Here is a 25,899-nt window from a genome sequence, read left to right as displayed (position 1 = left end):
TTAAAGAGACCAAACTGCTAATGATTACTGACTCAAACATTTGACCATATATATAGTGACTGCCCAGGCACTGTAAGACACTGGACTATTGGTGGCTATGGCTCAATCAGCAGTCTGCTTTGTTAACAATGTGCAGAGTGGCAACCCAGGCCAGGGGCTGAAGGCAAGCACATCCAACACCTCAGGCTACAAGCTCCAGTCACATTGAGCTTCTCATCCACCAACACCTCCAAGTCTTTTGACTCAAAGCTCCCAGCTTGTGCTTCAGATTGCCCTGACACAGATGTAAGACCTTGCACTTGGACTTGTTGAACTTCATGAGATTCACAAGGGCCCACTTCTCAAGTCTGTCCAGATGGTATCCCATCCTTCAGGTCTGCCAACTGCACGACTCAGCTTTGTGTCATCTGCAAACCCACTGAAGGTGCATTCAATCCATTGTCAATGTAATTGATGAAGGCATTGCACAATACTGGTCCCAGTAGAGACCCCTGAATGACACCACTTATCTATCATTCATCTCTATCTGAACATTGAGCCATTGACCAGTACTCTCTGGATGCAACCATCTAACCAAATTCTCATCCACTGAACAGTCCATCCATCAAATCTCTCTCTCTCCAACTTAGATCAAACTAATCACTATTTTAATCCAACTTCTTCCTATGCTTCTGCTAGCCACACATCAAACTTTGAGACACTACAATAGATACATATCTTAGACATGAATATTGTCAGTAAGAACTGAGAATACGTTTTATGTCAAGCTTAGTAGTTTTCAAGCCATGGAACACTACGCTGCCAAGACAAATGTGTGCCTTCAACTCCAAGCAATACTGGTTCACAGAATAAAGCGGCTCTAGGAAGAGCCTAGTGTCATCCTAAATGTACTCAATAGCCTTTAGCACACCTCTGTTTCCAATGTGTACATAGTGATACAGCACTGCCTGAAGTTAAAATAAACCATACCCTAGCATTCAAACACATACTGATAACAATGTAGACAGAAAGTGATAGAATTACACAAAAATTGAGTTCTGACATTTAACTGAATATTTTCTCACTGCTGTGTATTTTCCTTATTACAATAATTTAATTTGAATTAATTTCCCTTTAGAAGTATTATCTACTTTCTATATAATTCATATTTTTCAATATACATATGCATGTACTTCTCTTCTTGAGTCATTTAGCGATTTCTGATGAATTCATGGAAGTCTGAAATGAAGATGAAGCAGGGAGAGAAAACACAATGTATCAAATGCATATGCTGTTTTATTCCTGTTTCCAAGGATGTGAGACAGGATACTAACCTTAAATAAGGGCAATGACACATTAAAATTAGACAAACCTCAATTATTTTCTAGTAAATAAAATCAAATCATTATAGTACTGGATGCCAAACACACACTTTAAAAAGTTACATAACTCTGGAATAAAACTTTAAAATTCAATTGTTCAAAAAATTTTGCAAGGAAAATCTTGAAAACTTCCTTCTTTCTCTGTCTTCAGCAATCAAGCCTATTCAGCAACATAGTTTGGAAGACAGATCTCCAACCTAGAAAGGCTTATTTTGACAGTCACTATTAAAAGTTACAAGGAGAACAGATCATATATTCCAAGTCCACAATATTTTTGTGACAATTTGCTGTGATGGCTGTCAGTCATTCCTATTTGTTTCCATGGTCTCTGCAAGACTATTACTTTTGTTCTCTTCTAGATATGTATCTCTTTTTTCAGTAAAAGTAGCAAACAGCGTATCCATCATTCCCAAAACTTCTAGTAGTTCCTCTTGATAGTCAATCTCTTTTCCTATAGCTTCCTGAAGTTTCAAGAACTGTTTATCAACAATCGCTGACTGCCCAACCACAGGTTGATAAATATCTGTAAAAAAAAAATCACTTAAAAATCCACATATTTATAAAAAGGTGAAAATTATAGTAGCTAGTTAGACATGCTTTTAAGGAATCTGGCAGAAGTCCAACCCTGTGGACAAATAAAACAACTTTAATGGTGTTCCGTAAACAGTAGTCATATGTACTCAATGGAACAGTACGTCAAACTAATAAAAACATGTTTTTATGACCTCTAATACTATTTTTACCTCACAGAAGAAGTTACTTGTACTATGTAAGCATAGAAACATGAAGTATTAAAGGTACTTAGAGACCACAAGGAGCTTCCTGCAGCCAGTGCAAATCACATACTGACTGCGGTTAGAGTTATCTGGCAGTGACTCTTTTTGGATCATTTATAAGACTTCATACTTATAAACAAACCCATAAAAGTTTGTTTTCTTTAAAATGTAGCACTTTCAACCTTATTTCCAAGCGAGCTATATAACTTCGAGAATCTTTTTTGTGTTGTCCTTACCAGTGATCATATCTGCAACAGTGACCAGCACAGGAGTAAATCGTGGCTCAATCACACGCCTGCAAAATTGGAAGACATTCTAGTTTTACTGCTTTTATCCACTGCACTTCTACCACCAACAAGCAGCTTTTTCACACAGGCATACAGACAACTTCTCCATGAAGACACAGCACAGAACAGCAGTCACAGATGCAGGTCAAAAAAAACCCCTATATGTGGTATTCACCCTTCTCCTTTTGGGAAGACAGTGGGGGTTGGAGGACTGGTAAAAGTCTAAGGTACATGAGGACATAACAGATCAAGGGTTGAATGTCTGTCAAAGAAGTAGAATATCTCATACTATCAGCAAAACTGTTCTGTGCTAATCGGTAAACTGTTTCAGACCTATCCCAGCTTGCGATCAGAATGCAAAAGGTTTGTGAGAGCAACAATGTTCCACCTGTGATCTGTTGAAACTCTGTGACAAGTTATTAGAAAATAAAAGTGTCAAAATAGTTAGAGAGAACTCAGGTTAAAATAATACCTTGCCACGAAGGTAAGGAGGAGATTAACTTGCTTCTCATCTCGGCCTGCAAGTGCACTCCTCAATGTTCCTCTGCGATGTAGTTCCTGCATAACTGCAACCGTAACTTCAGGAGTATGAAGCATGATGGGTGGCTGGACATATATAGAAGAGTTTAGTACCAAAGCAGTATCTTTACACACAACACAGGGTTGATATCAGCAAAACCAAAATGGAACCCAAGTTTGGTTCCTTTCTAGTTACACACTAAGATAAAATTAGTTTGACATATAGGAAAAATTCACATCAGGTGATATCACACAACTCTGATGAGAAAAACCAATGCCTTACCTCCAGGACTGCATCAAGAGCCTTGGAAGACTCAAAGCTCTTCAGCAGCTTGTCATATTTCCTCAAAACACGTTTTACAGGTTTACTGACACAGAAATCTTCCTAGGATTCAAAGAAGAGTTCAGAATTAGACAAATACGTACACATAATAGATTAGACGTATTACCATGAACAAGCTTGTATGTCTTTATATATTTCCTCCCTTCCCTTTCTCCAACCCAGCACATTCCAAAAAAACAATTTTTGACAAGGGCTTCAGTACATATTTTCTTACCACCTCATACCTGTTTTGGCATGTAAGTTCTTCCTTTCACATAGGTTCTATATGCTGGTTGTCTCTTCTTTTGTGACTTCTCATTCCTTTCTTCAGGTTTCCTGTGTTTAACATTTAGCACCCCATTGGTCATGCCTACAACTATAGTTTCATCTTCAGGCTAGAACAAAGAAATCACAGAGTTAGGACCCAAGTATTTTATTTGCTGCTCTATCATGGAGATTTTTAAATTTTTATGTTTTGTGATAAGGCTCAAATAACAGTGTGACAGACACCTCTTCGAGGTCCCGTGATCAAATACTTTGTTCAAAACAGGGACAGCTTCAAGGCTATGTTCATAAGCAGTATTACAGACTAACTAGTGAATCGAGCTCAATTATGCATTAACATCCTTCTGCAAGTATGAGGTTTTGGTTTTTTTCAATGGTATACAACTGCCTTAGGCTATTACATGCCATACAACAGGCATGACCACCACCTAGGAGAAAGCAAAGCTATCATGGAACAGTAGAATTTTGAGAAACATCTGAAAGTTGTTCAAAACACTGGTCACTTACATAACAAAGTAGGTATAAATTTCACGCAAAGAAGCTGTGGATGCTCTGTGCCTTTAAGTGTTCAAAGCCAGGTTGGATGGTGCTTTGAGCAACCTAGTCTACTGGAAGGTGTCCTTGCCCCTGGCAGAGGGGGCTGGAACTAGATGATTTTTTAAGATACCATTCAAGCCAAACCACACTATGATATAATAAAAGGCTATAGAATTATGACAGGTATGATGGAGATCAGCAGGCCAATGTCTCATTTAAAGGCATCAACTGAAGATAATGAAGGTTCAAGTGGAACAATAAGAAGCAATTCTTCACACAACAAGTATGAGAAATGTGGAACTCCTCGTCAAGGAATCTAGGCAAAGTTTCAAGTTTGCCGAAGCTCAAAGAGAGACTGAGCAGGCTTATGTAAGAGAAATTCTTTGACTTGCACAGAAATCACACTCTGCTGAGCTAATTTCTCATGTATTTATTACTCAGGAGGAATATAATCAGTCATCCCACTTTGCATCCAACAGCACTCTTCTGAAACACTTCCAATAGCCACGAAAGCAAAATTAATTACTTTAGTGACTTAAAAGGTATCAGTAATTACCTTATCTAGGAAGATGTCTACTGCACTTACCGATAATGCAAGACTGAGGATGGATGTTGCATAATTAAAGCTGTGGACTACTTTGTAGGATGTAGTACTGTAAATCTTCACATGCCTATACAGAAGAGTAATGATAGAACTATTGTTAGTAGTGCCTTATCATAGTCACTTCACAGGAATTTCATCCCTCTCAACTTCTATAGATCATTTAAGAAAACTGAGTATTGATACGATGCATTCCCCAGACTACCACTGAGCTTCTTAATTATTACTATTAAAAGATATCCACAAGTCAAGATGGGATTGCTCTTACCCCAGAAAAGATGAAAATGGGGTAAGGACAAGAGAAGAAACTGAAAGCAGATGTAGTGACTATCTGACTTCAGAAATGCTTATTAGGAAACAGCATCACTTCAAATTTGTTCTTAAATTTTAAATGTAAGATCTATTAGCAATTTCTGGAAGTAAATCCACAGATATTGTATCCAGCTCCTCCTTAATGATTTCATTGAAAGTATCAAATATTTAAAAAATGGGAAAACAAAACATTATCTTACAAGGATGAACTGTAGTGTTATGTAATCATAAAGCCTGAGGTAACCTAGGAAATACACGAGGGAGGAGGGAAACAGACCACTGTCATTTCAGACCACTTCATATTTCTAATGTTTTGGAGACAACAGACCAAGTATCAGTATTCACCAACTTAAACCAAACAAACAAAAAAGCAAGGAGGTCATCTTTCACCTGTCATCTCAGGTACAAAAAGCAACAGCATGAGACAGAAAACTCAGGCTTTTTAAAAGTGAATACTAATACACCTTCAGCTATTTAAACTGTATTAAAGAATAGTTATTTTACAGAGACTGCAAAGGTCAGTTCAGAAATTAAAAAAAAACAAAACACTTATTCAGAAGTTGTCCATGTGCATTCCCATATGGTACATGCAATCCTTACTGACATTCAGGTTAGTAAGAAGAAAAGGTTAAGGGATATCATAGAATCATAGCACAGTTCAAGGTGGAAGAAACCTTTCAAATGTCATCTAGACCAACCCCCCTGTAATAAGCAGGGACATTAGTTACATACCTTGGCCCCAAAACCTGTTCTCAAGTAAATCCCAAAAAACATGGACAGATTCACAAATCCTTTCCTTTCAAAGGAATAAAATTTCTAAAGAATTTAAATCTCAAAAAGCCACAAAATGTACTAACCTGTCCAGGGATCCTGACAATAACCTTTGTCCAGAGCTGTTCAGGCATAAACAAGTTACAGTTTTGTGGTGATTCTTAAGTGAAACTAGTAACTGTCCACCTTTTAGTACATCCCAAACTTTGACATATCGACCTCCTGTGAAAAGGAAGCACATAAAACAGTCTTACATATGTACATGTTTACGCTTCTCTGAAGTTCTCACAGAATAATACAGTACCTCCTTCATGTCACAATTTTCTGTACCTACTCACCATCCCTTCCATTATGACTATCTCCTGGGACAAGACACACTACAAGCCTCCTCCTTTTTAGGCCATTCTAAATGGAGCTGAATGATTCAACATACTCCCTACCAAAACAACAAAAATCTGTAAACCACTGGGTCACAGGACTTATGATGCAGTGGCAAGAAGAGACTAAAAAACCTCGTCAACATTAAGAGAAAGACACAGTCCCATCTTTTCAAAACTTCTTATGTATGTTTATTCCTTCACTTCAGCACTGGGCTAATTAAAGTCTGTATTTTGTCATTAAAAATGTCTTTTTTTGGGTGGGCCTACGACAAGAATATCAAAACAGAGACAAAAAGAAAAGACCCCTACTCACACCCTCCAAATAAACACAGATTCCTAAAGAAGATATTTGAGAAATCTAGCTGTTACATCACTTACCACTTCATTACGAAATAAAAGCACCACACAAAAAATAAGTAGCTGTAGTATTTCTCAAATTACGACCACAGAAAAGATATTTGATTTATTTCATTTTATTGAATTACCTGCAGATACTAGAAGTCCACCAGAAGGGAACAGAAGCACGCTCTCCACAGGATGGCCATGTTCTATTGTCATGACACTACTTTTTGTTCGTGCATCAAATAGTTTCACAGTGTGATCATAGGAACCTAGAAACACCACCATAAACGGCTTCAATTTCATAATTTCAATTATTTCAGGAACTAAAACAGCCATGTTCTACAATCTAAAGGAGCTCCTGGTTAATAGTACTTAAAAACTCTATGTGGTTTACCTTGGTTATTTTATAGCCTTCAGGCAACATAAACTTTCTAATTCTAGCCCTAGCTTCATCTCAGCCCTTAAAAGTAATTTGCTTTAATTTTATTTCACTTCCATTAATGAAGTGTATTTACAACAATAAATACTAGGCAACCTGATGAAACCTAGACTCTTGTGCCTCCGGATGTAAGGAATATTAGGGTTTTTTCACAGCAGCTTACCACAGATTAATAGAAAGCTACTGCCAAGAAAACCAAAAGGAATGGTTTCAAAGAACTCTTCACGTGACCTTTCATTCTGGAGCCAGAACTACTGTCCTGCTCTGGAAACCTGATAAAATACCTCAGTCAACCCCAGCCAAAGGATACATTCACAGTATTTTCTTAACTTTCAAAAGCTAGTTAGAACAGTTCTGTTAACCCTAATAGGCTAAAACAAAAGATGTTAAAACTCAGTTCATGTTGAATTTCCCCAAAACGTCAGTGTCAAGCTTAAAAACCAAGCAAAAAAAGGAAGCAACAAAGTAGGCATTGCGTAGGAAGACTAACCCTCCACTATGAAAATATAATAAACAATGAAAAATTTTCTTTCTGCATATTTCTTCAATCCAAAAGAAGCATAGATAGAGAATAAAATTGAACCTGTTATAAAGACATCCGCATTCACTTTACTTGCACAGCCGCATCTCACGTAGTCAGTATGCTCACTATATGAGACAATTTCTGTGGCACTTGGAATATCCCACAAATTTGTTGAATAATCATCACCACCAGAAAATATCCTGTATTTATCGGACAGGAAACCCACTAGATGAACCGGTCTAGAAAACAAAGTCCACAATACCCAAAGTCAAAATACAGTGTGTTTCAAGAAGAGTTAGTCTGTATGAAGAGTTTAATAAAGTATGTTAACTTAGAAGTGCAAGGTGGTTTTTTATATCAGAAGTTACAAAGCCGTACTTTAGAGGTTAAAATATTTTAGGTTTTGTATTTCCAGGCAGAAAAGGGTCATGCTGACAGATGCTTACCTAAGCACTGATATGGTATGCTTTAAATGTTTTACAGGTCTCCTTGAAAGCTCATTCAAAAGCTCTAAATTCTGCACTTGTTACTTACAGGTCTGTGCGCTAGCACTGTCCTTCAGAAAACGTTTACAATAGTGAATTTTAAGAAAAATTTATTATAGTAAATTTCAGTACAACTGGTTTGGACAATCTTCCCATCCTTTAAAATTGCTATTTAAATCTTTATTGTCAACATAACATCCCAACAGAGAATGACTTTTACGGAAAACACAGATACACAGATCTTACTACAGTTAACCTCGTCATTAGAACGTAACACCTGATCTACAAACACAGACCTCAAACAGAAACAGTCACAACATCAACCTGGGTGATTTCCACTGAAAGGGGGGTTGTTGTTCCACATAGACGAAATACACATTGGTCTTCCACAGCACAGTAACCTGTTCAAGCATTGTCTTCTCCTCACTGATACACAGAACTTCTAACTCCTTACCCACCCCACCATAATGAACTTTTTATGTTTTGTTTTGTTTTGTTTTTTTAAGGGATCCCTTCTCTTCCTGGCATATTTCTTCATTGTTTTTGTTTAGACACTTTTTAGAACTGTTTTCCTGCCAGCATCAAATATAAGATACTTATCAGTGCCAGGTAGTCGCAAAACTGCATCTACACAACATATTAACAGACACCTACTGGAATCAGAAAATGTATTTACTCTTCTCTATACTCTATGCATATTTAGCATTTTAAAAAAAAACCTCCCTCCAAGTTAGAATTTAACTGTAAAATCTACTTTTCAGTTAAGATCTGCATGAGACAGTTGCAAGCAACATGTAACAGTATTACTCAGACTTTCAGCAACATGCAAAGCAGGCACATAAATACTATATGCTGGTGAGGCAGTGGGACAGGAAAGTTATGGAGGGAAAAGCCAGTACTGTCTTACTTAGTGTGCCCATCGAACTGCCTCAGTGGTGCTCTCCCGCTGACGTCGAAGAGGCGGATGCTGCTGTCCTCACTGCCTGCAACAAGCAGCTGCCCATCGTCCCTGTACGTGGCACTATATGCGGCATCTCTGAAGCGAGAGAATGTTTTGATGGGCTCCTGGGAGTAACGGCCATAAATGTGGATCTGGAAAAACAACAAGGCATTAAATTTTCTTGCATCATATCAACACAAGAACAGCATCATAAAAACCTCAGAAAAGCCACTTACCCTCGAGGAGGCTGTGACAGCATAGTTGTATGGTGGGACTGGGGAGAAGTCAATTTTACTTACTGCACCGAATTCCTTTATCTGAACGGGTGTCTAAAACAACAGTAGTAAAGATCATGAAAAAAACATTACCACACCATCAAATAGGAAAACAGTAAAATAAAAACTACTTCCTACAGAGAGTTCAAAACTCCTTTAGAACCAAATCACTTCTTAATTACAACGATACCGAATTTCACTTCTGCCAGTCTCTACTCCGGCTCTCGTAGGTTTTCTCCAATACACTCATAACAACTGACCCATTCATTACGTGTTTTCATGAAAAACAAAAAAAACCTAACTCACGCGTCTTTACAAAATAATTCGATTAGTTGCACGAAAACGGTAAAAAAAATTTCCAGGGTAGTAACTAAGGCTGTTGGGCCGCCTCCTACCTTGTACCCTCGCCAGTACAGCGTGTCCTGCGTGATCTTCTCGCCGAGCTTGGGGCACGCCTGCACCACCACCGGCTTGTACGCGGCCATGGCGCTCCGGGCGCGGGGCCTCCGGGCACGGCGAAGGCTGCCGCCGCGTCTCCCCTGACCCCTCCGGGTCAGGCGGGGGCTGTCCGGAGACGGCTCGGGAAGCGCGATGGGACCGGGACACGCCGCGGGCGCGCTATGGCGGCACCGGGCCGGCCGCGAGGAGAGGCAGCGCGGCGCACAGGCTGCGCGTCATCGCGCGTCACTTCCCCCCCGCGCGGCCGAGGGAGCGCGGCCCGGGTGAGGCCGGGACGGGCCGGCGGGAGAGGGGATGGGGGGTAGCGGGAGGGTGGGAGCGGTGCTGGAGGTACCGGCACCTGTGGGGCTGCCCGGCTGGAGCGGTTTCTGGGTGGCGGGTGCTTCGCCCCCCTCCAGGGAGCAGGGAGGGCTCCAGGCGTGCCCGCGGCTGCGGCGGATCCCGGCCCGATCGGAGGTTTCCCGCGGTCCTGTGAGCAAGCCCCTGCTATCCCGGGGTGTCTGCCGTCGGTGTGGAAGGGATTTGGGGTTTTTCCTGTGTGTGTAGTAGAAGCCGTTTATTTTACGCAGGTTGCAAAAAGACACAAAGGGGCTTAAAATCATTTAGCTTTTCATTCAAGTCTGATGTTTTTAGGAAATAAAATCATCTTTATGTTTATGAGCTTGTTCGTGGCTTGGTATAAACCAGATTGGTTGTGGTGAGGGGGTTTTTGTTGCAACCAGACAAATATTCTGAAGCATCACTTAGATGAAACTTCTACTGGCTTAATTATGGAATTTGGTTTAAACATCCACGTGATAAAATGTCAGTGGAGAATTGAGTCACTAGCTTGTGATAGCAACAAGATTGATATTTCACCTATGTTTTGACTGCCAAAACTACATGCCATAAAATGAAATGAAGCCAAATTTGGTGTATTTTTATGCATTGTTTCACCAGAACGTTCTTAACCTGTGTTACGTTTGTTCAGTTGCAGCTTGTTCAAAAAACTGGACTTGGCCGGACAGAATTGGACTTAGCTGGAAACTGTGAAGAAGCATTTTGCATGAAGCTTTTATGTGATTGAAGCCATGGCATCGTCAACAAACTTAGATGTTGGGGCCCAGTTAATTGTGGAAGAATGTACCACGAGCTACAGCCTGCCACCCATGCCAGACATTAAAGTGGAGCATCAGCTAGACTCCAGCACAGAGGAAGGCCCAGCTCAGAGTGTCACCATGGGGATGAAATTCATTTTGCCCAATAGATTTGATATGAATGTCTGCTCACGATTTGTGAAATCTCTGAATGAGGAGGACAGTAAAAATATTCAAGACCAAGTCAACTCTGACCTTGAAGTTGCATCTGTCTTATTTAAAGGTTGAATTTATGGTACAAATTGTTATCTGTGGACTGTGTCATCTTGTTAAACTATTATATTTTCTTTAAAAAAAATCCACTACCTTATATGTGGTATTCCCCTTTTTATTATATGATTAATGAATTATTAATGTAAAATTAATTTCCACCAAGATTATTTTTTAAATCACATTTCAATTTTTCTTTTAAATTGAAAAAGCAGTGGCACAAAAAGCCCAAGTTAACAAGAGCTGATGCTGATCATGGGAACATTTGTGTAGCATGTCCTACAACAGTATGGATCTTCACAAAACACTACTGAAAGCACTGTGCAGTCACTTTAATTTCAGTAGCTTTTAGCAGCATGTTTTATCTTTTCACTAGTATGAGGAAAAAATAATGTAGGTCTTGTGGTTGCTTGATTAATCAGTGTGGCTGTACAAGGCCTGTGATTGTAGAAATGGGCTTGTCAGTTCAGCTTCACGCTACTTGAAAGCAAAAGCTGCTCCAATTCTGAATGCCTGCAGATAATCCAGCCATTGCTGGGCAGTTTCATCAGAACTGATCCATGCTTTTTCACAGCTGGGGATATTGATACAGAACAAAATTAAGTCTTTCATTTACTTCCTCTTAACAACTGGGGTTTCTGGCACTTGCTGTCATGTCTCAGACTGTTAATGGTGTGTCTTCTCATGAGGTTGAATGTCACCCATTTCCTGAAATAAATGCAAACACAGGCCTATTGTGAATTTTGATGGTTTCACTGATTGGTATTGTTGGGCTGCAGTTCAACCATTGTAGTTTTCAGACTTTTTTGATTTGGAGGCCCTAAGTGCTCACCAGCAGACCCGCAGGTCTGAGCGGCAAATGTAGATCTGTCAGCAATAAGCAGGTTACTGTCTTAGAAGTAGTCTTGCAGATCCAGGGACCACAGGTCAAAATCACTTAATTCAGTGAAGTCAGCTGTAGCTATTTGATTGGCAAACAAAATGTAATTTAATTTTTATCCTGTGAAGCTCTACTCCTTTTAGTTGGTTCTTTCCCAGAATTTGTGCATGGGTTTATGATCACAAAGTTCTCTATGGTGTTAATTCAGTGTGTGTGTTAATTAGCTTCCAGGCATTAATTACTTCTTCACACTGGTGTCAAATCTATACGGAGTTTAATCCTTCAATGTCTTTCCAATATTTAATCAGTTAGCTTCTTAAAAATTTCTTGGCTTCTCAGCTACTTCTCAAAACCAAAAGCAGCTTTTGAGAATTAGAAGCCAAGGCAACATATAAATATACTCTGTAGTAAAATGCCATTAGCTTCCAAGAGAAAGCAAGGTAAGTTAGTATGAAGGAACACATTAGCACTGAATGACTTCCTGAATTCTAAGTGGTGAACTTATGTGAACATGTGAACATAAAATGCCGTTGCATTTTATATGTTAGTGTGGAACATCTCTTTTCCTGCTGGATAAGTATTCATAAGGCATTCATAATGCTGTCAAAATATTACCCAGGAGTGGGAAAAGCCCTGGTAAAGAAAGTTAGTGAAGGTCATCTCCACCCAGGCAGTGGACTGGTTAGGAGCAGGCAGAGGCATGATCTAAGCAGTTACCAGACTGCATGTCTGACCAGAGGTGCATCATGTCATTGTGTTGGAGTCTGCATAAGGATATGACAGGTTGAGTGGAGCCCTCCTACAGATAAATCCAATGCAGGCATGTTGAAAAATCTAGACAAAGGCTTATCTCGTTTAGAGATCAACTTGTCTTTGGGTGACGTTATACCATACTGAATGTGTGTGGTAGCAGCATTGTTTTATGCTAGAAATGAATGCAGCCTTTTATTCAACTTTCACAATACACAGTGGAAAAAGCACATGTCAAAAGCTTTCTTAAGATGGATTTTAAAGGTCTTGTGATACTGGTGCTTTCTAGTTTGACTTAGAACCTATGGTTTGCTTTTAATGCTTTTATTAGTACTGAAATCCTGTCTGGTTTTTTTTGTTCAATGTAGCCGAATGCAACAGCCACACTTCTCCTTCCCCTGGTATCCAAGTAAGACATGTTTATACTCCATCAACTACTAAGCATTTCTCACCAATAAAACAATCAACTACCCTAACTAACAAACACAGGGGAAACGAAGTCTCTACAACACCTCTGCTTGTAAACTGTAAGTATCCTTCTGCCTTACTATTAATAATTATTTTGTGAACTGTATGTTGAATGCTTGACAGATTTTTCCAGTTTTTTCTTTGGTGTTGCAATGAACTTCAACACAGGAAGAAAACACTTAAATTAGTCTTGTCTAATATCAGATGGTTTCAACCACAAAATAGTCATCCACCTTTTGTATTGAATTAATGACTGAAGCTTACTTTCCGGAAAGAATCTAATTATTGATTTAAATAATATAGGTAAAGATTTTTCTAATTTTTTTCTAAGCTGTAAGTTAATGTGCCTCATACACGTTTTCCGAATTTGTGCGTCTTGTAAAATTTATTAAAATTAGATGATTGGTAAGTGCTACAGAATACTGCAAATATCGTGATTGTCATGGATCTTGAAAATCAAGAAAGTAGTATTATTTATGGGGGGGGGTTCTGAATTTTCAAGCATTTTCTTTATAAATTAATTTGCTGTAATTTACTTTATCTGTAAATTATTTCCTTTATAAATGATAGGCCTTTTTTTTTCAAAAAGCCACTTGCATGGGAAGAATTAAGCTGGAGCTGCAGTGTAGGCCTCTGAATAAAATATGATGTCTATCTGAAATTTTCATGTAGCGATTGAGGGCAGTCAACATTTACAACTGATGTAACGTTAGCTGATTTCATTATTATATAGTGTGGATAATTTATTACATATTCCCTCTTGAGAATCTTTCAGGCCTGCTCCAAGTTGCAGTTAGGAAAACCATGAACCCATGCAGCTTGCTGTGGGATTGGAGATTTTTTTCTTCATAATCTCTTAAGAATTATTCTGCTTTTAAGACATGGTACCTTATATTAAGGAATTAAAAAAAATCCCACAATATTTTCCTTCCCCTTTGTATATCAGGTTGCATACAGTTTTGTAACGTCTGATCTATTCCACATTGTAGTGAGTGAGAGTCACACTAGAGGTTTTGTCTGTTGAATAGCAGGAGAGCTCTCCTGATGATATGCAGTGTCTTAGGTGTAATTTTTAAATTACACATCCTTAATTTATCAAAATACATTTATTTTCATTTGATAAATGGTCTTAATATGATCTTGGTTTGCTGACCAAGCAGTAGAGAAGAGATCATGTTGCTTTGTAAAAAGTCAGTGTGGGAAGTATGTATCTTTGTTTTCAAGTATGACTTCTACAATGATTAAAAAATTACCTAAACCTATAGAACTCTTTGAAAACTTCAGTTTTTAAGAGAGTGATTTCAGTTCAGAGAAACCTATCTACCCTCTCAAATCCAAGTTCAGTAGTGCTCGAGCCAACAGATATGTTATACTCAGCTTCAGTTAGAGTAGAATGAAAACTGGTGTGTGTAACACATGCTTTTGCTTCCTTTTCTGCAGCTTTATCAGTCCATCAGCTGGCTGCTCAGGGAGAAATGTTATATCTGGCCACACGTATTGAACAAGGTAAGACAGAGGGAGATTAAGTGCCTTCTTTTTCCTTTGGGCCATTTATATGCTGTTGTATTTGACCCTTCTTTAAAGCTATATTAAAAAAATAAGTCCTCAGTTATGGTACGAATTGAAGGATATTTGACATATCTGTGCTTTGCAGATGTGGACTGTGGTTTCACATCAGTCTGTTATTCACTCAGTGCTATGATTTGCATTTAAATTAAAACATTAGAATTAATAGGAGTAGTAGGTAAATCCTTTCCTCTCACTCCTCTCAAGCTATATAGGTAATCCATGGAAATGAGAAAGGAATCTTAGTTCTATTAGAGGAATTAATTTTACTTTATTTTTAGATTTTCATTGTAATTTAAAACACATTTCTTCTAATGATGGTTTTCCAATTCTGTTTAATCAATCAGCATAAAGACCTGTGTGCTGCTAATTTAAGCCATGGCTCACACTTGCACTGTCATAGTACTGTACATTCTGAGTTGTGTGGTAGTCTTCAGTGTGGCATTTGTTGTCCACAACACATATACAAAATTTCAACTCCAGATAACATATTGAATTTAGTACTGTTTAGTTAATAGTATATTCTTGTTGTACTGATAGTAATTAGCCATACTTTCAGTGCATCCTCGTTGACGTGTTTACTGGAAAGGAGATAATGAGTCACTAAGTCTATATACTTTGTAATGAGCCATGTATATGAAAAGCAGATCAATTCTGGAGTGTTGGTAATTATTAAAAATGCTTATTTTGTTACTATAAGCATGAGATTTTTAAAGTATAGGTAATTTTTAAAAAATCCAGCTGAACTATTTCAGTCAGCCAATTGTTAAAAAAAGCTTTTTTTTTTTTTTTCCTAGCTGCACTAGATGTAGACCTTAATTGTTTTCAAAGACCACCTTATTGATTACATGAACTTTGAGGGGAATGAAGTTGTTCTATCTATATTGCTGTATAGGCGCATTCTTTACAAGATTGTGTGGCTCACTGTATTGAAAAAAAACACTGCCTACAGTATAATACAGAATGTACCTTTTTATTTTTTAATTATCCTCTCTCTTCTTTCCAAAGATACAGCCCAGATTACAAAGAACTTGTAACATTTCTAAATAAAAACAGAGTTTATAAAGTTTAAAAACTCAAATTTTAAACTATTAAACTAAAAGTTTAAATTTTACTGTGGTCAGTTGGATGTGGTTTTTTTTTTCTTGGACAAAGATATTTCCACCACCAATGGGAGAGAAATTTGTTTTTAAAGTTGAGATGAGAATGACTTTTAGGCCACACCTGGTACCTGGTGAATATATGGTATTCACCATGGATACATCAACACATTTCACCAGCTCACACAGTGCATTAGTGAAAGGGATTACTAAGTTATATATTTTTCTTTAAACAGAAAATTTAATCAATCATAAGGATGAAGAAGGATTTACCCCTCTGATGTGGGCTGCAGCTCATGGGCAGATAGCAGTAGTGGAATTTCTCCTCCAGAATGTAAGGAAAAAAACCACACTACATTTTAAATTTATTTACCCATTAGTTCATTTTGCCTTTTTAAATTTGTCAATGCTGCTATAGAGTTAAATGGTTTAAATTTAAGTTCTATGTAAAACCTCAAATTTGCTTCTTGTTTTTAAATTGATACTTTTATTTCAGGGTGCAGATCCTCAGATCCTGGGGAAGGGGCGAGAAAGTGCCCTCTCACTGGCCTGCAGTAAAGGGTACACAGATATTGTCAAAATGCTGCTCGACTGTGGAGTTGATGTCAATGAGTATGACTGGGTAAGACTCTAGCTTAAATTTATGTCAGAGGGTGCTTTGGTCAGAAAACTGAAGCAGGACATAGCACTGGCTTGGATTTAAAAATTGTTCTACTTTTTCTGAAATATTTGAGAGTTTCAAAACTTGCATAGGATAAGAGAAGTTGGTTCTACTAGGTCTGACCTCTTGGGAGAAAGAGAATGAGATTAATGCTGGCTCCTTGTAGAAGTGTGAGCTTAAAGTTTAAAAAATAGACAAAAAAAGCTGGAAGTTGTGAAGATCCAAAACAACCTCATTTTCATAAAATCTATGAAGTCTCTTACTGATACATAGAAGCATATTGGTGTGTTAGGGAATTAAAATCACGGACTGTTTAATCACTAAGTGTCTTAAGGCATTTCTCTGCTTTTGCAGAATGGAGGCACACCCTTACTATATGCAGTACATGGGAACCATGTGAAATGTGTAAAAATTCTCCTTGGTAAGCAGACTGTCCAAACAGAATTACCAGTAATAATGTACTATCAGTTGTCATTGTCAGAAATACAAGTCTGTTCCTATTTTACATAGAAAATGGTGCTGATCCAACTATCGAAACAGATGCTGGCTATAATTCCATGGATTTGGCTGTAGCCTTGGGCTATCGGAGTGGTGAGTATTGCAAATGTAAACTCTTCTAAAAAAATTTTAGTTTTTACAGCTCCTTGTATATGTAGCTGCTGTAATGGCCTGGTAGAGGTTTTGCAGCATTCAACATGTTACCTGTCCTACAAGTCTTAGTACACCTAAATGAATCAGGCCAAAATGGGTAGGGGCTTCCATCCGTTTTTCAGAAAGCCAGGTACCTAGTAAGAAAATGGCACTGACCTGGATCTGCATCAGTGGGCACAAATATCAGTGTTTAGGGCTGATGCAGCCATGATTTAGACAAGGGGAGCCAAGCTGCTCCCCCATCCCTGTACAAGCAGTGTGTTGCACTGGACAATTGTAAGAGGCCTGCAGCTGTCCTGAACCCCTCACTCTGATTGACTGGCATGTAATGATGTAGTTTGCAAAACCTTCTTCCCCTGTCAGACCAGCTTTATCTCTAGTTTGTCTTGGAGGCACATAGTAATAGGATCAGTAGTGAATATACTACCTCACTTGGTTATGGAAAACAGAAGCAAACAAGTGACTCTTCATTGGTGTTTTTCCTCATGCTGCCTTCATTTTGAAAGCTGTGAAATGTCTGCCATCACAGAAATGAACTGAACCAAAAAATTCTCCCAGCACTGGATGTGCTGCTTCTCCAAGCAGAGCCCTGTGCTTACGAATGAGGCAGTAACTTCACAGATGTCTAGATGTAGGACTGCTTCAAAAGCTCAATCTCAGAATGTTCCACAGAAGACATTCCTAATAATTTTTTTCCCTACTTTCCATTTGTAGGCTAAAAATTTGCTTTCCATATGCTATCAACCTATTCAAACCACAGAACAGATGAGGACCCCCAAAACCCATCATCTGCCTTCCTGGATGTATTGTTTTTGCGTAATATAAGGCTTTTATTTTCTGAAGGGATGCAAACCCTCTTCACAGAGTAAATTATTCCTGTCTGGCTTTTAATAAATCATTATACAGGACAAGCAGGCATCTGGCAGAAAAAACAGTACAACCCTAAAAAATGAAAAAAAAATGAACACTGATTAACCTCATCTTTTTTCTCTGCTTTAGTTCAACAGGTTATTGAGTCTCATTTATTAAGGCTACTTCAAAATATCAAGGAATAAGGGTTGGCTCTTCTTCAGGTGTCAGTTCTTGGCTTGGAGATTTGAACTGCTTTTTAGCCCTGTAATCGGTGACAAAGGTTGGTTGTTTTGTAACTTTACCTCAGTTCAACTGTTTGCTGATTTTAGTTAAGCTATTTAGTATTCTTCCTCTTCTTTCATTGTTATTCATGCAAATATGCAATGTCATCCTTTTCTTTAATATATTTTATATAATTTTAGAAGAAAAAGTCAGTTGCCATGCATGAAAATCTTTGTAAATAAATCCAGTTTTGACCATCTAAATGTTTACACTGAATGCAATGGGTGACACTGTGCCAAGTGTCCTACTTCATGACATCACTGATACATATTCACACGAAGAAATGTGTTTAGGTATTGAGGTATATCACCACAGAAGATAGATGTCTTTATTGTTATTAATACTAACTAGTGTGATAGTTTGTGATATTCTCAGTTCATATTTGTCCTGGCTCTGGCCAGGACAGGTTTAATTTTTCCAGTAGGCAGGAGGGGGCATGGCTGGGACCCTTCATCATTGCCAGGGGCGCAGGGGAGTCTCTTTCAGAGAGAAGGGGTTCCTTTCACTTGCGGTGGTGTGGCTGCGGTGGAGTCGGGTCAAGCTCCATGGTGAGCATTTTTGCATGTATACTTTTTTTGTATACTTTTGTTATTAATATTGTTGCTGTTACTGTTCGTTTTCGTATCTCATTGCTGTTTCTAGTAAATTGCTTTTTTTCTCAACCTGTGATCTTTACCTTTTGTGCCTCCAATTCCCCTTTCCATCTGGCCTTGGAGGGAGGGGAGAGAGGGTGGGGGAGTGAGCGAGTGGCAGCATGGTTTGGAGGGTCTCATCAGGAGCACTGCATTGGGGAGTACCCTTCCTAAACCAGGACAGCCTTATTTGGCACCCAGTGTGGGGCACAAAGGGTTGAGATAACAACAGGTCTGGCCAGAGCAGGTTGGAAATAAAATTGATTTAAGCATTTGTTGTATTGGGTGCGGAGACACTGGTCACAACATTCCTTAGTCTGTTCATGTGGCTGGGGTACCTAACCCTGTATATATTCTCATTTGTGCCCCTCATGATGATATTTTTTAGAGTAGGAAGAGGGATCAGGATTGCTTTGTTAATGTACTGTGGGATATCAGTTTATGGCACGATAACATCAAGGGCAGTGAGGGTCATTTGGGATATGTATCCAGTGCTGCTCTCCTATCCTTACCTTTGGTGCTGCCTGTGGGAGCCCATTACTAATTGTACCCAGTCTGTGGGTGGAACAGGGAAGGATGATTTTCCCCAGCTTTTCACCCCCTTTTTCTACTTCAAGCCTGTTACAACAGCTTTTGAGAATTGTGAATTGCCTCTGGATATTGAGGAAAGCATGGTTTTGTTGCTAAGTCTGCCAGGTCTCCTCAGTGCAGTCCACATCATGTTTAGAATCAAGGTAGAGATTTCTAGGAAGGTCATTCAGAGATCTGCAATGAGTCATGAGTGACATGGAGATAAAATGGCCAACTTTTGAAGGATTACTCTGCTCTAATGGTTTGGAAGTTCACCCCTGACCAATTACAGGACCCTGATAAAGTGGTAGAATATGTGAAGGAAAAATGTTGTGGCAACTTGAAAGAGGCACAAAGTTATGCAATGTGCTGGGCCCTGGCTACTATTTATCAGACACTGATGGTCACTAGATGGCATCCTCAGGGGGAGGAGGAGGAAAAGCAGAACAATAGGCACTGTAGCCACTCAAACTGCAGCTGAACCACAGGAACAACTAGTGCCGGTAGCAGTCCCACCTACACAGAAGAAATCCAAGACCAAATCAGTTCACAAGGTGAGGGATGAAGAGGAAGCAGGGCCCTCATGACAGGAGGAAGAGCCAGGGCTAGAGATTTCTGTCCAATCCCTATCCCTGGGTGAGCTGTAAGGTATGCAAAAATATTTCAGTCACCAGTTGGGTGAGCCCCTGGTGACCTGGCTGCTCCAATGCTGGGATATCCCAGCCCACGATATGACACTAGATGGTAGCCAGGAAACTGGGATCCCTGTCGTGGGATGTGGGAATTAAAAGAGGATTGGGAAGAGGAATCTCTCAGCCTCTGGAGGCAACTCCTGTCAAGCAGAAGGGAAGGTTATTTTCTCAAGGATGGTCTAATAGTGCACCCAAGCAGGTGGAAGACTATGAAGAAAGGTATCCAGTACAAGGTATCCAGTCCTTAGAGAATCAGCTGTGCTGGTGGTAAGCTACAGAGATTCAAATAATGAGCAGAGGTGTACACAATCCATGTGGTGGAAGTTTGTATGGAGCACACCATTGTCGTACAACAATTTATTTGCATTCATGTCTGTTACAACCCACCCCTGAGGACAAGGATAATTCAAGTTAATAGATCCCTTTGGGCAGATTAGAGTGAAAAGACACTGAATGACCAGTGTTTATAAATATGTAGGTATATATATATGTATGTAGGGTTTATTTTAGAACAGTCTGGTTGCAATGGAGAGCAGGTATGTAGCCCTTTTAGTTATTATTATCTAAAGTAATATAATAATATAAAAGCATAAAAATATCACTTAAGAAAATATAAGGAAAAGAAAGGAAGGATAAGAGCAGAAAGATATCACCATCCGTGGATCCAGTGACAAGACTTGATTGTTGCTATTTCAGTGTCCGTTGGTCAAAGTGATGGTTGCAGTCTTGATCCATCATGGATGGGAGAAAGCCCACAAAACACAGAGTTCAGCGGGTTAATATACCTTTAGGTTTACTTGGGAATGCCCTAGTAACTCCCCCAGGGGTGGAGCTTTACACTCTGATTCAGCAGTGTAGATCATGTGCGGTCCTGTGGCGGAAAGATCCAGAAATGAGTCTGGGGGTGCTTTAGGGGTCTTTGATGGTTTATGACATCTTCTAAGACATGACAGCTGCTTCTCATGTCAGTGTATTTGAGCCAATTATGCCCCATCAGAAGGGATGAATACCTTCAGGCCCATATATGAATGCCCCAATATCTCCCCTGAGGGAGAGTTTTACAACTGAGCCAATTGTAGAAGGGAGGACACTGGCATGATGAAAAGCACCATCCCACCTTGAAGGATCAGCCTCTTCCCTTATCTGACTTAAAACGCTGTTTCTTGCTAAACAAAGGTTGATTTGTCATCATTATCCTCTGCTGCCCATGCCCTCTGCATCAGAGGTTTCACTGCTACACTCCCAAAACTCTCCTCTCCCCTTCGGCAGGGAGCTGCAAACCCAGGCCCAGCAAAACACCCTGCCACCTCCACAAATGGCTGATTGTTTTGAGTCATTAACCATTAACATTTCCATCTTTCACAATATCAGTGAAAGAAGGAGAAAAACAGTGCTCCAGTGACTACCTGACTCCAGCAGTATGAAGATCGTCTTTTTTGCTCCCTACCAATCTGTACCTTGGCTGTGGAAAGACTGTCCAAGACTGGACAGATTTGAAAAACTTGAACAAATGAGAGGAAATATCCCATGCCCCACCGGTATGGACCAGAGTTTCTGCTACTGGGAACAAGCACCCCCCATTTGAGAGAGTGGGTACACACCACGAGGTAACCTGTGTTTTTATCTTCATGACCAAGGACAGGACACGAGGAAGTGGGATGGAAAACTCACCTCTGTCCTAGCAGATGGGTACATGAATTGAGAGGAAGAACAACTATGGCAGGAAATTCTTCAAGGATAAATGCTGCTCCAGTTTCCAGTGGGCAAGTCCTCTGACGGAATAGAAGGGCTGATGTTATTTCCGGTCCTCTTGAAAGAACATCCAGTTCCTATTTACAAGAAGTGAGCAATAAGTACTATAAACCAGAACTAGAGAGGCCATGCCTCCAGCCAGGTACTGGAAAGGGACAGTTGGATCTATTGGACCGTGGGGCTCCAGTGGCCTGGCACATCAGACCCACAAGGGTATAAGGCTTTAGTTGACACTGGCACACAATGCCATCAAGATGCTTGATGCCATCAAGATATGCAGGGGCAGAACCTATCTTTATTTCTGGGGTGACAGGGGGATCCCAACAGCTGACTGTACTGGAAGCTCAAGTGAGCTTGACTGGGAGTGAATGGCAAGAACACCCCATTGTGACTGGTCCAGAGGCCCCATGCATCTTTGGCAAAGATTACTTCAGGAGAGGGTACTTCAAGGACCCAAAAGGGCATTCTTGGGCTTTTGAGATAGCTGCTGTGGAGACAATTAGACAGCTGAATACCTTGCCTGGTCTCTCAGAGGACCCTTCTGCTGTGGGACTGCTGAGGGTGGAAGAACAACAGGTACCAATCACTACCATATCAGTGCCCCATCAGCAATACTGCACCAACCAGGGCTCTGTGACCCCCATCCATGAAATGATTTGTGAACTGGAGAGCCAGGGGGTGGTCAGCAAGGCTCGCTCACCCTTTAATAGTCAGTCTTATATGGCCAGTGCGTAAGTCCAGTGGAGAGTGGAGACTGACAGTGAACTATCATGGCCTGAACAAAGTCACACCTCCACTCAGTGTTGCTGTGCCCAACATGCAACACTTCAGTATGAGCTGGAGGCCAAGGCAGCAAAGTGACAACACCTGGCATCTTAGGTAGAAATTTCCTTGGTATAAGAAAGCCTAATTGCAATTACAGAAATTCTTAGCTCCTAAATATCTTTCATGCAGTGACTGAAAGGAGGCATCAGCTGTGTAGGAAGAGAAGCCACAGTCTACTGCATTCCAGCCTTCTTCACCCACAGTGTAGTCCTTTGGATTATACAATATGATTAAGGGACCCATAAGGATCACTGAGTTACACTCGCTGCTCCTTATAGGATGATCCTTATGGGTCCCTTCCAACTTGAGATATTCTATGACTACTTCAAATTAAACCATATGACTAAGCATCATCCAGATGCTCCCTGAACTTGACAGGCTTGGAGACTACTTTCCTAGGGAGCCTGTTCCAGTGATCAGCCACCCTCTCAGCAAAGAGCCTTTCCCAAATGTCCAGTCTAAACTTTCACTGATGCACTTTCATTCCATGTCCTTATGTCCTATGACTGGTGACCAGAGAGACCAGTGCCTGCCCCTCTGCTTCCCCTCACGAGGAAGCTGTAGGCTGCCATAAGGTCACCTCAATCTCCTCCAGGCTGAACAGACCAAGTGCCCTCAGCTGCTCCTCATACAGCTTCCCCTCAAGGCCCTTCACCATCTTTGTTGCCCTCCTTTGGACACTCTCTAAGAGCTCAATATCTTTCTTATTTTGTGCTGCCCAAACTGCACACGGTATTTAAGGTGAGGCCACCCCAGTGCAGAGCAGAGTGGGACAATCCCCTCCCTGGACAATCCCCAGCCCTCCTGGCTGCCAGGGCACTGCTGACTCATATTCAACTTGCCCCCAGCCCAAAACCTCAGATCTCTTTCTGCAAGGCCATCCTCCAGCTTCTTGTCCTCCAGTTTCAGGAATGTCTCACTATAGCTGTTTAGTTAAAACAGCAATTAGGATTTTGAAATTAATTGAAAAAATCAGGTAATGTTAACAGATTTTCTGGAACCCCTGCACTTAAAGCTACAGTGAATGATGGGACATGATATTTGTGCAGTTTTGCACAAATAATAGATAAGCCTTTGAAAGATACTTTTTGGCAGCTTTTGCCCAACAGTACATAGGGTTTCCCTATGCAGTATTCACTTTTCCATGAGCATTTCTCCATTGTGTCCACTAGAGGTCTGGAATCTACTGACAACCATACACCCCGAATCCCTGCGTTCTTCCCCAGTCCATGGGTGGTGAGCCCAATCTCCAGTTTGCTCTCACTTAGAGTTCACAATAGATAACTGAACCCAAGTTACTATATTCCTATTATAGTGTCTCTGCCTTGCTTGTTTTTGTATTTGAAAAGCATTCCATACCCAAAAGAAATTAGTACCATTTAAAGTACATGCACTGTGATCCTGACCAAAGATACTGGAAGGCTGGAGAACAATCCAGCCAGGTTCTCTGAGTCAGAGCCAGAGAAATAATGAATTAAAAATGTTAACTTTGAAATAACAGAGTGATTGAATATATAATAGGGGAAAATGTGGGGAAAAAACCCCAAACCTACATGGATTAAACCTGAATTTCTGGCTAAATTTCTCTCTGACTCTGTACTGATATATCTGTGGTGCATAGAAAGTTTACATCAGGTCAGAATTAACCTCTGAAAGGTTGTGTGAGAGCCAGTCCAGAGATCCATTTCTTTCATGAAGATGAAATCTGAAATGGAATGAACCTTAAGGGAGATGAAGCTAGAAAATGTAACTGGCCTTGCAGGTGTTGGTGAAATCCTTGCTGCATTGAGTATTACGTGTCTCCTAGGCTTTGACACCTGTATTCTTATGTAGCATTTACACCACTTTTATTGTATGATTAAATCAGATGAAAGAAACAGCAAATCTGGCATGCCTTGGAAGCAACAGGGAAAATGTTTCATAATCAAAATCCAGAAAAATACATTTTCTTATATGTAATTTTAAAATAAAATAACGTGAAGTGGCAATTACCCTAAAGTTGCATATTAAAAATACTGAGATTTAATCATTCTAAAAACAAATGCTGAACTGCCATGTTTGTTGAAAAGCAATGCAAATAAAATGCAAATTGTCTTTTCTTGAAATACCATAACCTGAACCATTTCTTCTTAAAGACATCTCATATATAGACAAGCTACATAAGTATGCATAAGGAACAAAATTTCCTTTTTCTGAATTATTTGTGTTACAGGAAAGTACTTGTTCTAAATAAACCTTCAATATCTGCTTTGTATTTTGTCTTGAATTTCAGTCAGCAATGAGTTAACATATAAGAAATCAAACTTCTTAACTATTGCCTGAAAACATACCCTAGAAAATACATTTTTTAATTATATGCAAAGACATTGGAATAGAGGAATTCTAGATTTAGAAAACAAAATGTAAAATTTCTTCCATCTTTTTGTTGTAGAAATTCAAGCAATTGTCAGATAGTCATCACCACGTCTGCCACAAGAGTGAGTACAAAGGTGAAAATGGTAATCTTTCAGGTGTTTCCTCCATTTTGTATAGTTTAACATTATGCTGCTAACATGGAATTGAAGATTTCTGTATGTCTTGTGAGGGCCCTGCAGGGATCAGCCAGCACTATTTCATAAGATATGATTCAGACACCTTGAGGAAAACTTAGTCAAGAGTTAGCAACTGGGAAGGGGGAAAAACAAAATCTATGCAAAGAAGCGGCTTCACTCACAGGAAAAAAATCCCTGCCAAAAGAGCAGAGACAGCTGTTGATTATGCAATACTAACAGCATGCTTCACTCCACATACTTTGTGTTCCTCTGATGCACAACACTGATTGTTTGTTTCTCTTGGTGTAAATACTTCTCAGTATTCACTTTTCTTTGTTTACAGTGGTAAAATTTGTAAAGCCCCTGATTCAGCACTGGTGTTTTGAAATGTCAGTCTGCTGATTTTGCTTTAGTGAAGGATTTCTGTAGCCTTTGATGGCAGTGAGGAGATATTAGGACTTGCCTTTTGAACCACACCCATGTGTCCAAAGGCAGCAAGTGTTTCCTTGCCACAAGACCAGGAGTTTGAAAATTCTGCAGTCAACATCTTAATTCCAGCTGATTCTCTCCAAACATTTTACCAAAAACTCTTGCCAATCTAATTTCTTACAGTAATGTTAATCTTTTACATTTGAACTTGAATGACAGTATACTGTCTTTCAGAGTGTTAGTAAACAAGTTGCTTTTCCTGATTAACTACATTATTTTTGCCAAATTCAATGTGCAG

The 25,899-nt window shown here is 39.7% G+C and overlaps 2 protein-coding genes across 2 annotated transcripts; one reads left to right on the top strand and one right to left on the bottom strand.

Annotated features, from left to right (window-relative positions):
• Positions 1-1,257: 1,257 nt before the first annotated feature.
• Positions 1,258-9,775, bottom strand: UTP15 (UTP15 small subunit processome component). The gene is made up of 12 exons (XM_008921665.4): positions 9,551-9,775; positions 9,117-9,209; positions 8,848-9,032; positions 7,516-7,694; positions 6,637-6,762; positions 5,858-5,993; positions 4,674-4,758; positions 3,511-3,660; positions 3,227-3,328; positions 2,897-3,030; positions 2,374-2,432; positions 1,258-1,884 (listed from the first exon to the last, which is right to left on the bottom strand). Exons 1-12 carry the CDS (start codon positions 9,638-9,640, stop codon positions 1,661-1,663), a joined length of 1,563 nt encoding a protein of 520 aa, XP_008919913.1. The 5' UTR covers positions 9,641-9,775; the 3' UTR covers positions 1,258-1,660.
• A 65-nt stretch (positions 9,776-9,840) lies between these two features.
• On the top strand, positions 9,841-18,372 carry ANKRA2 (ankyrin repeat family A member 2). The gene is made up of 9 exons (XM_018070505.1): positions 9,841-9,877; positions 10,585-10,973; positions 12,959-13,117; positions 14,499-14,564; positions 15,961-16,058; positions 16,221-16,346; positions 16,740-16,806; positions 16,896-16,976; positions 18,036-18,372. Exons 2-9 carry the CDS (start codon positions 10,685-10,687, stop codon positions 18,089-18,091), a joined length of 942 nt encoding a protein of 313 aa, XP_017925994.1. The 5' UTR covers positions 9,841-9,877; positions 10,585-10,684; the 3' UTR covers positions 18,092-18,372.
• Positions 18,373-25,899: the final 7,527 nt, after the last annotated feature.

Source organism: Manacus vitellinus, unplaced genomic scaffold, assembly GCF_001715985.3.
Source record: "Manacus vitellinus isolate BGI_N305 unplaced genomic scaffold, ASM171598v3 scaffold_18_pilon, whole genome shotgun sequence".
Classification (NCBI taxonomy): Eukaryota; Metazoa; Chordata; class Aves; order Passeriformes; family Pipridae; genus Manacus; species Manacus vitellinus.
This window is presented reverse-complemented; position numbering and strand designations above follow the sequence as displayed.

What these genes read in the sequence shown, in the direction of transcription:
- UTP15 (XM_008921665.4), bottom strand. Translation starts at nt 9,640, where the DNA reads ATGGCCGCGTACAAGCCGGTGGTGGTGCAGGCGTGCCCCAAGCTCGGC. An exon ending in CTGTCACAGCCTCCTCGAGG is followed by an intron (nt 9,033 to 9,116) that starts GTAAGTGGCTTT and finishes TTGTTTTTCCAG; the next exon opens with ATCCACATTTATGGCCGTTA. An exon ending in CAGTTCGATGGGCACACTAA is followed by an intron (nt 7,695 to 8,847) that starts GTAAGACAGTAC and finishes TTTGTTTTCTAG; the next exon opens with ACCGGTTCATCTAGTGGGTT.
- ANKRA2 (XM_018070505.1), top strand. Translation starts at nt 10,685, where the DNA reads ATGGCATCGTCAACAAACTTAGATGTTGGGGCCCAGTTAATTGTGGAA. An exon ending in TGCATCTGTCTTATTTAAAG is followed by an intron (nt 10,974 to 12,958) that starts GTTGAATTTATG and finishes TGTTCAATGTAG; the next exon opens with CCGAATGCAACAGCCACACT. An exon ending in ATGTCAATGAGTATGACTGG is followed by an intron (nt 16,347 to 16,739) that starts GTAAGACTCTAG and finishes CTGCTTTTGCAG; the next exon opens with AATGGAGGCACACCCTTACT.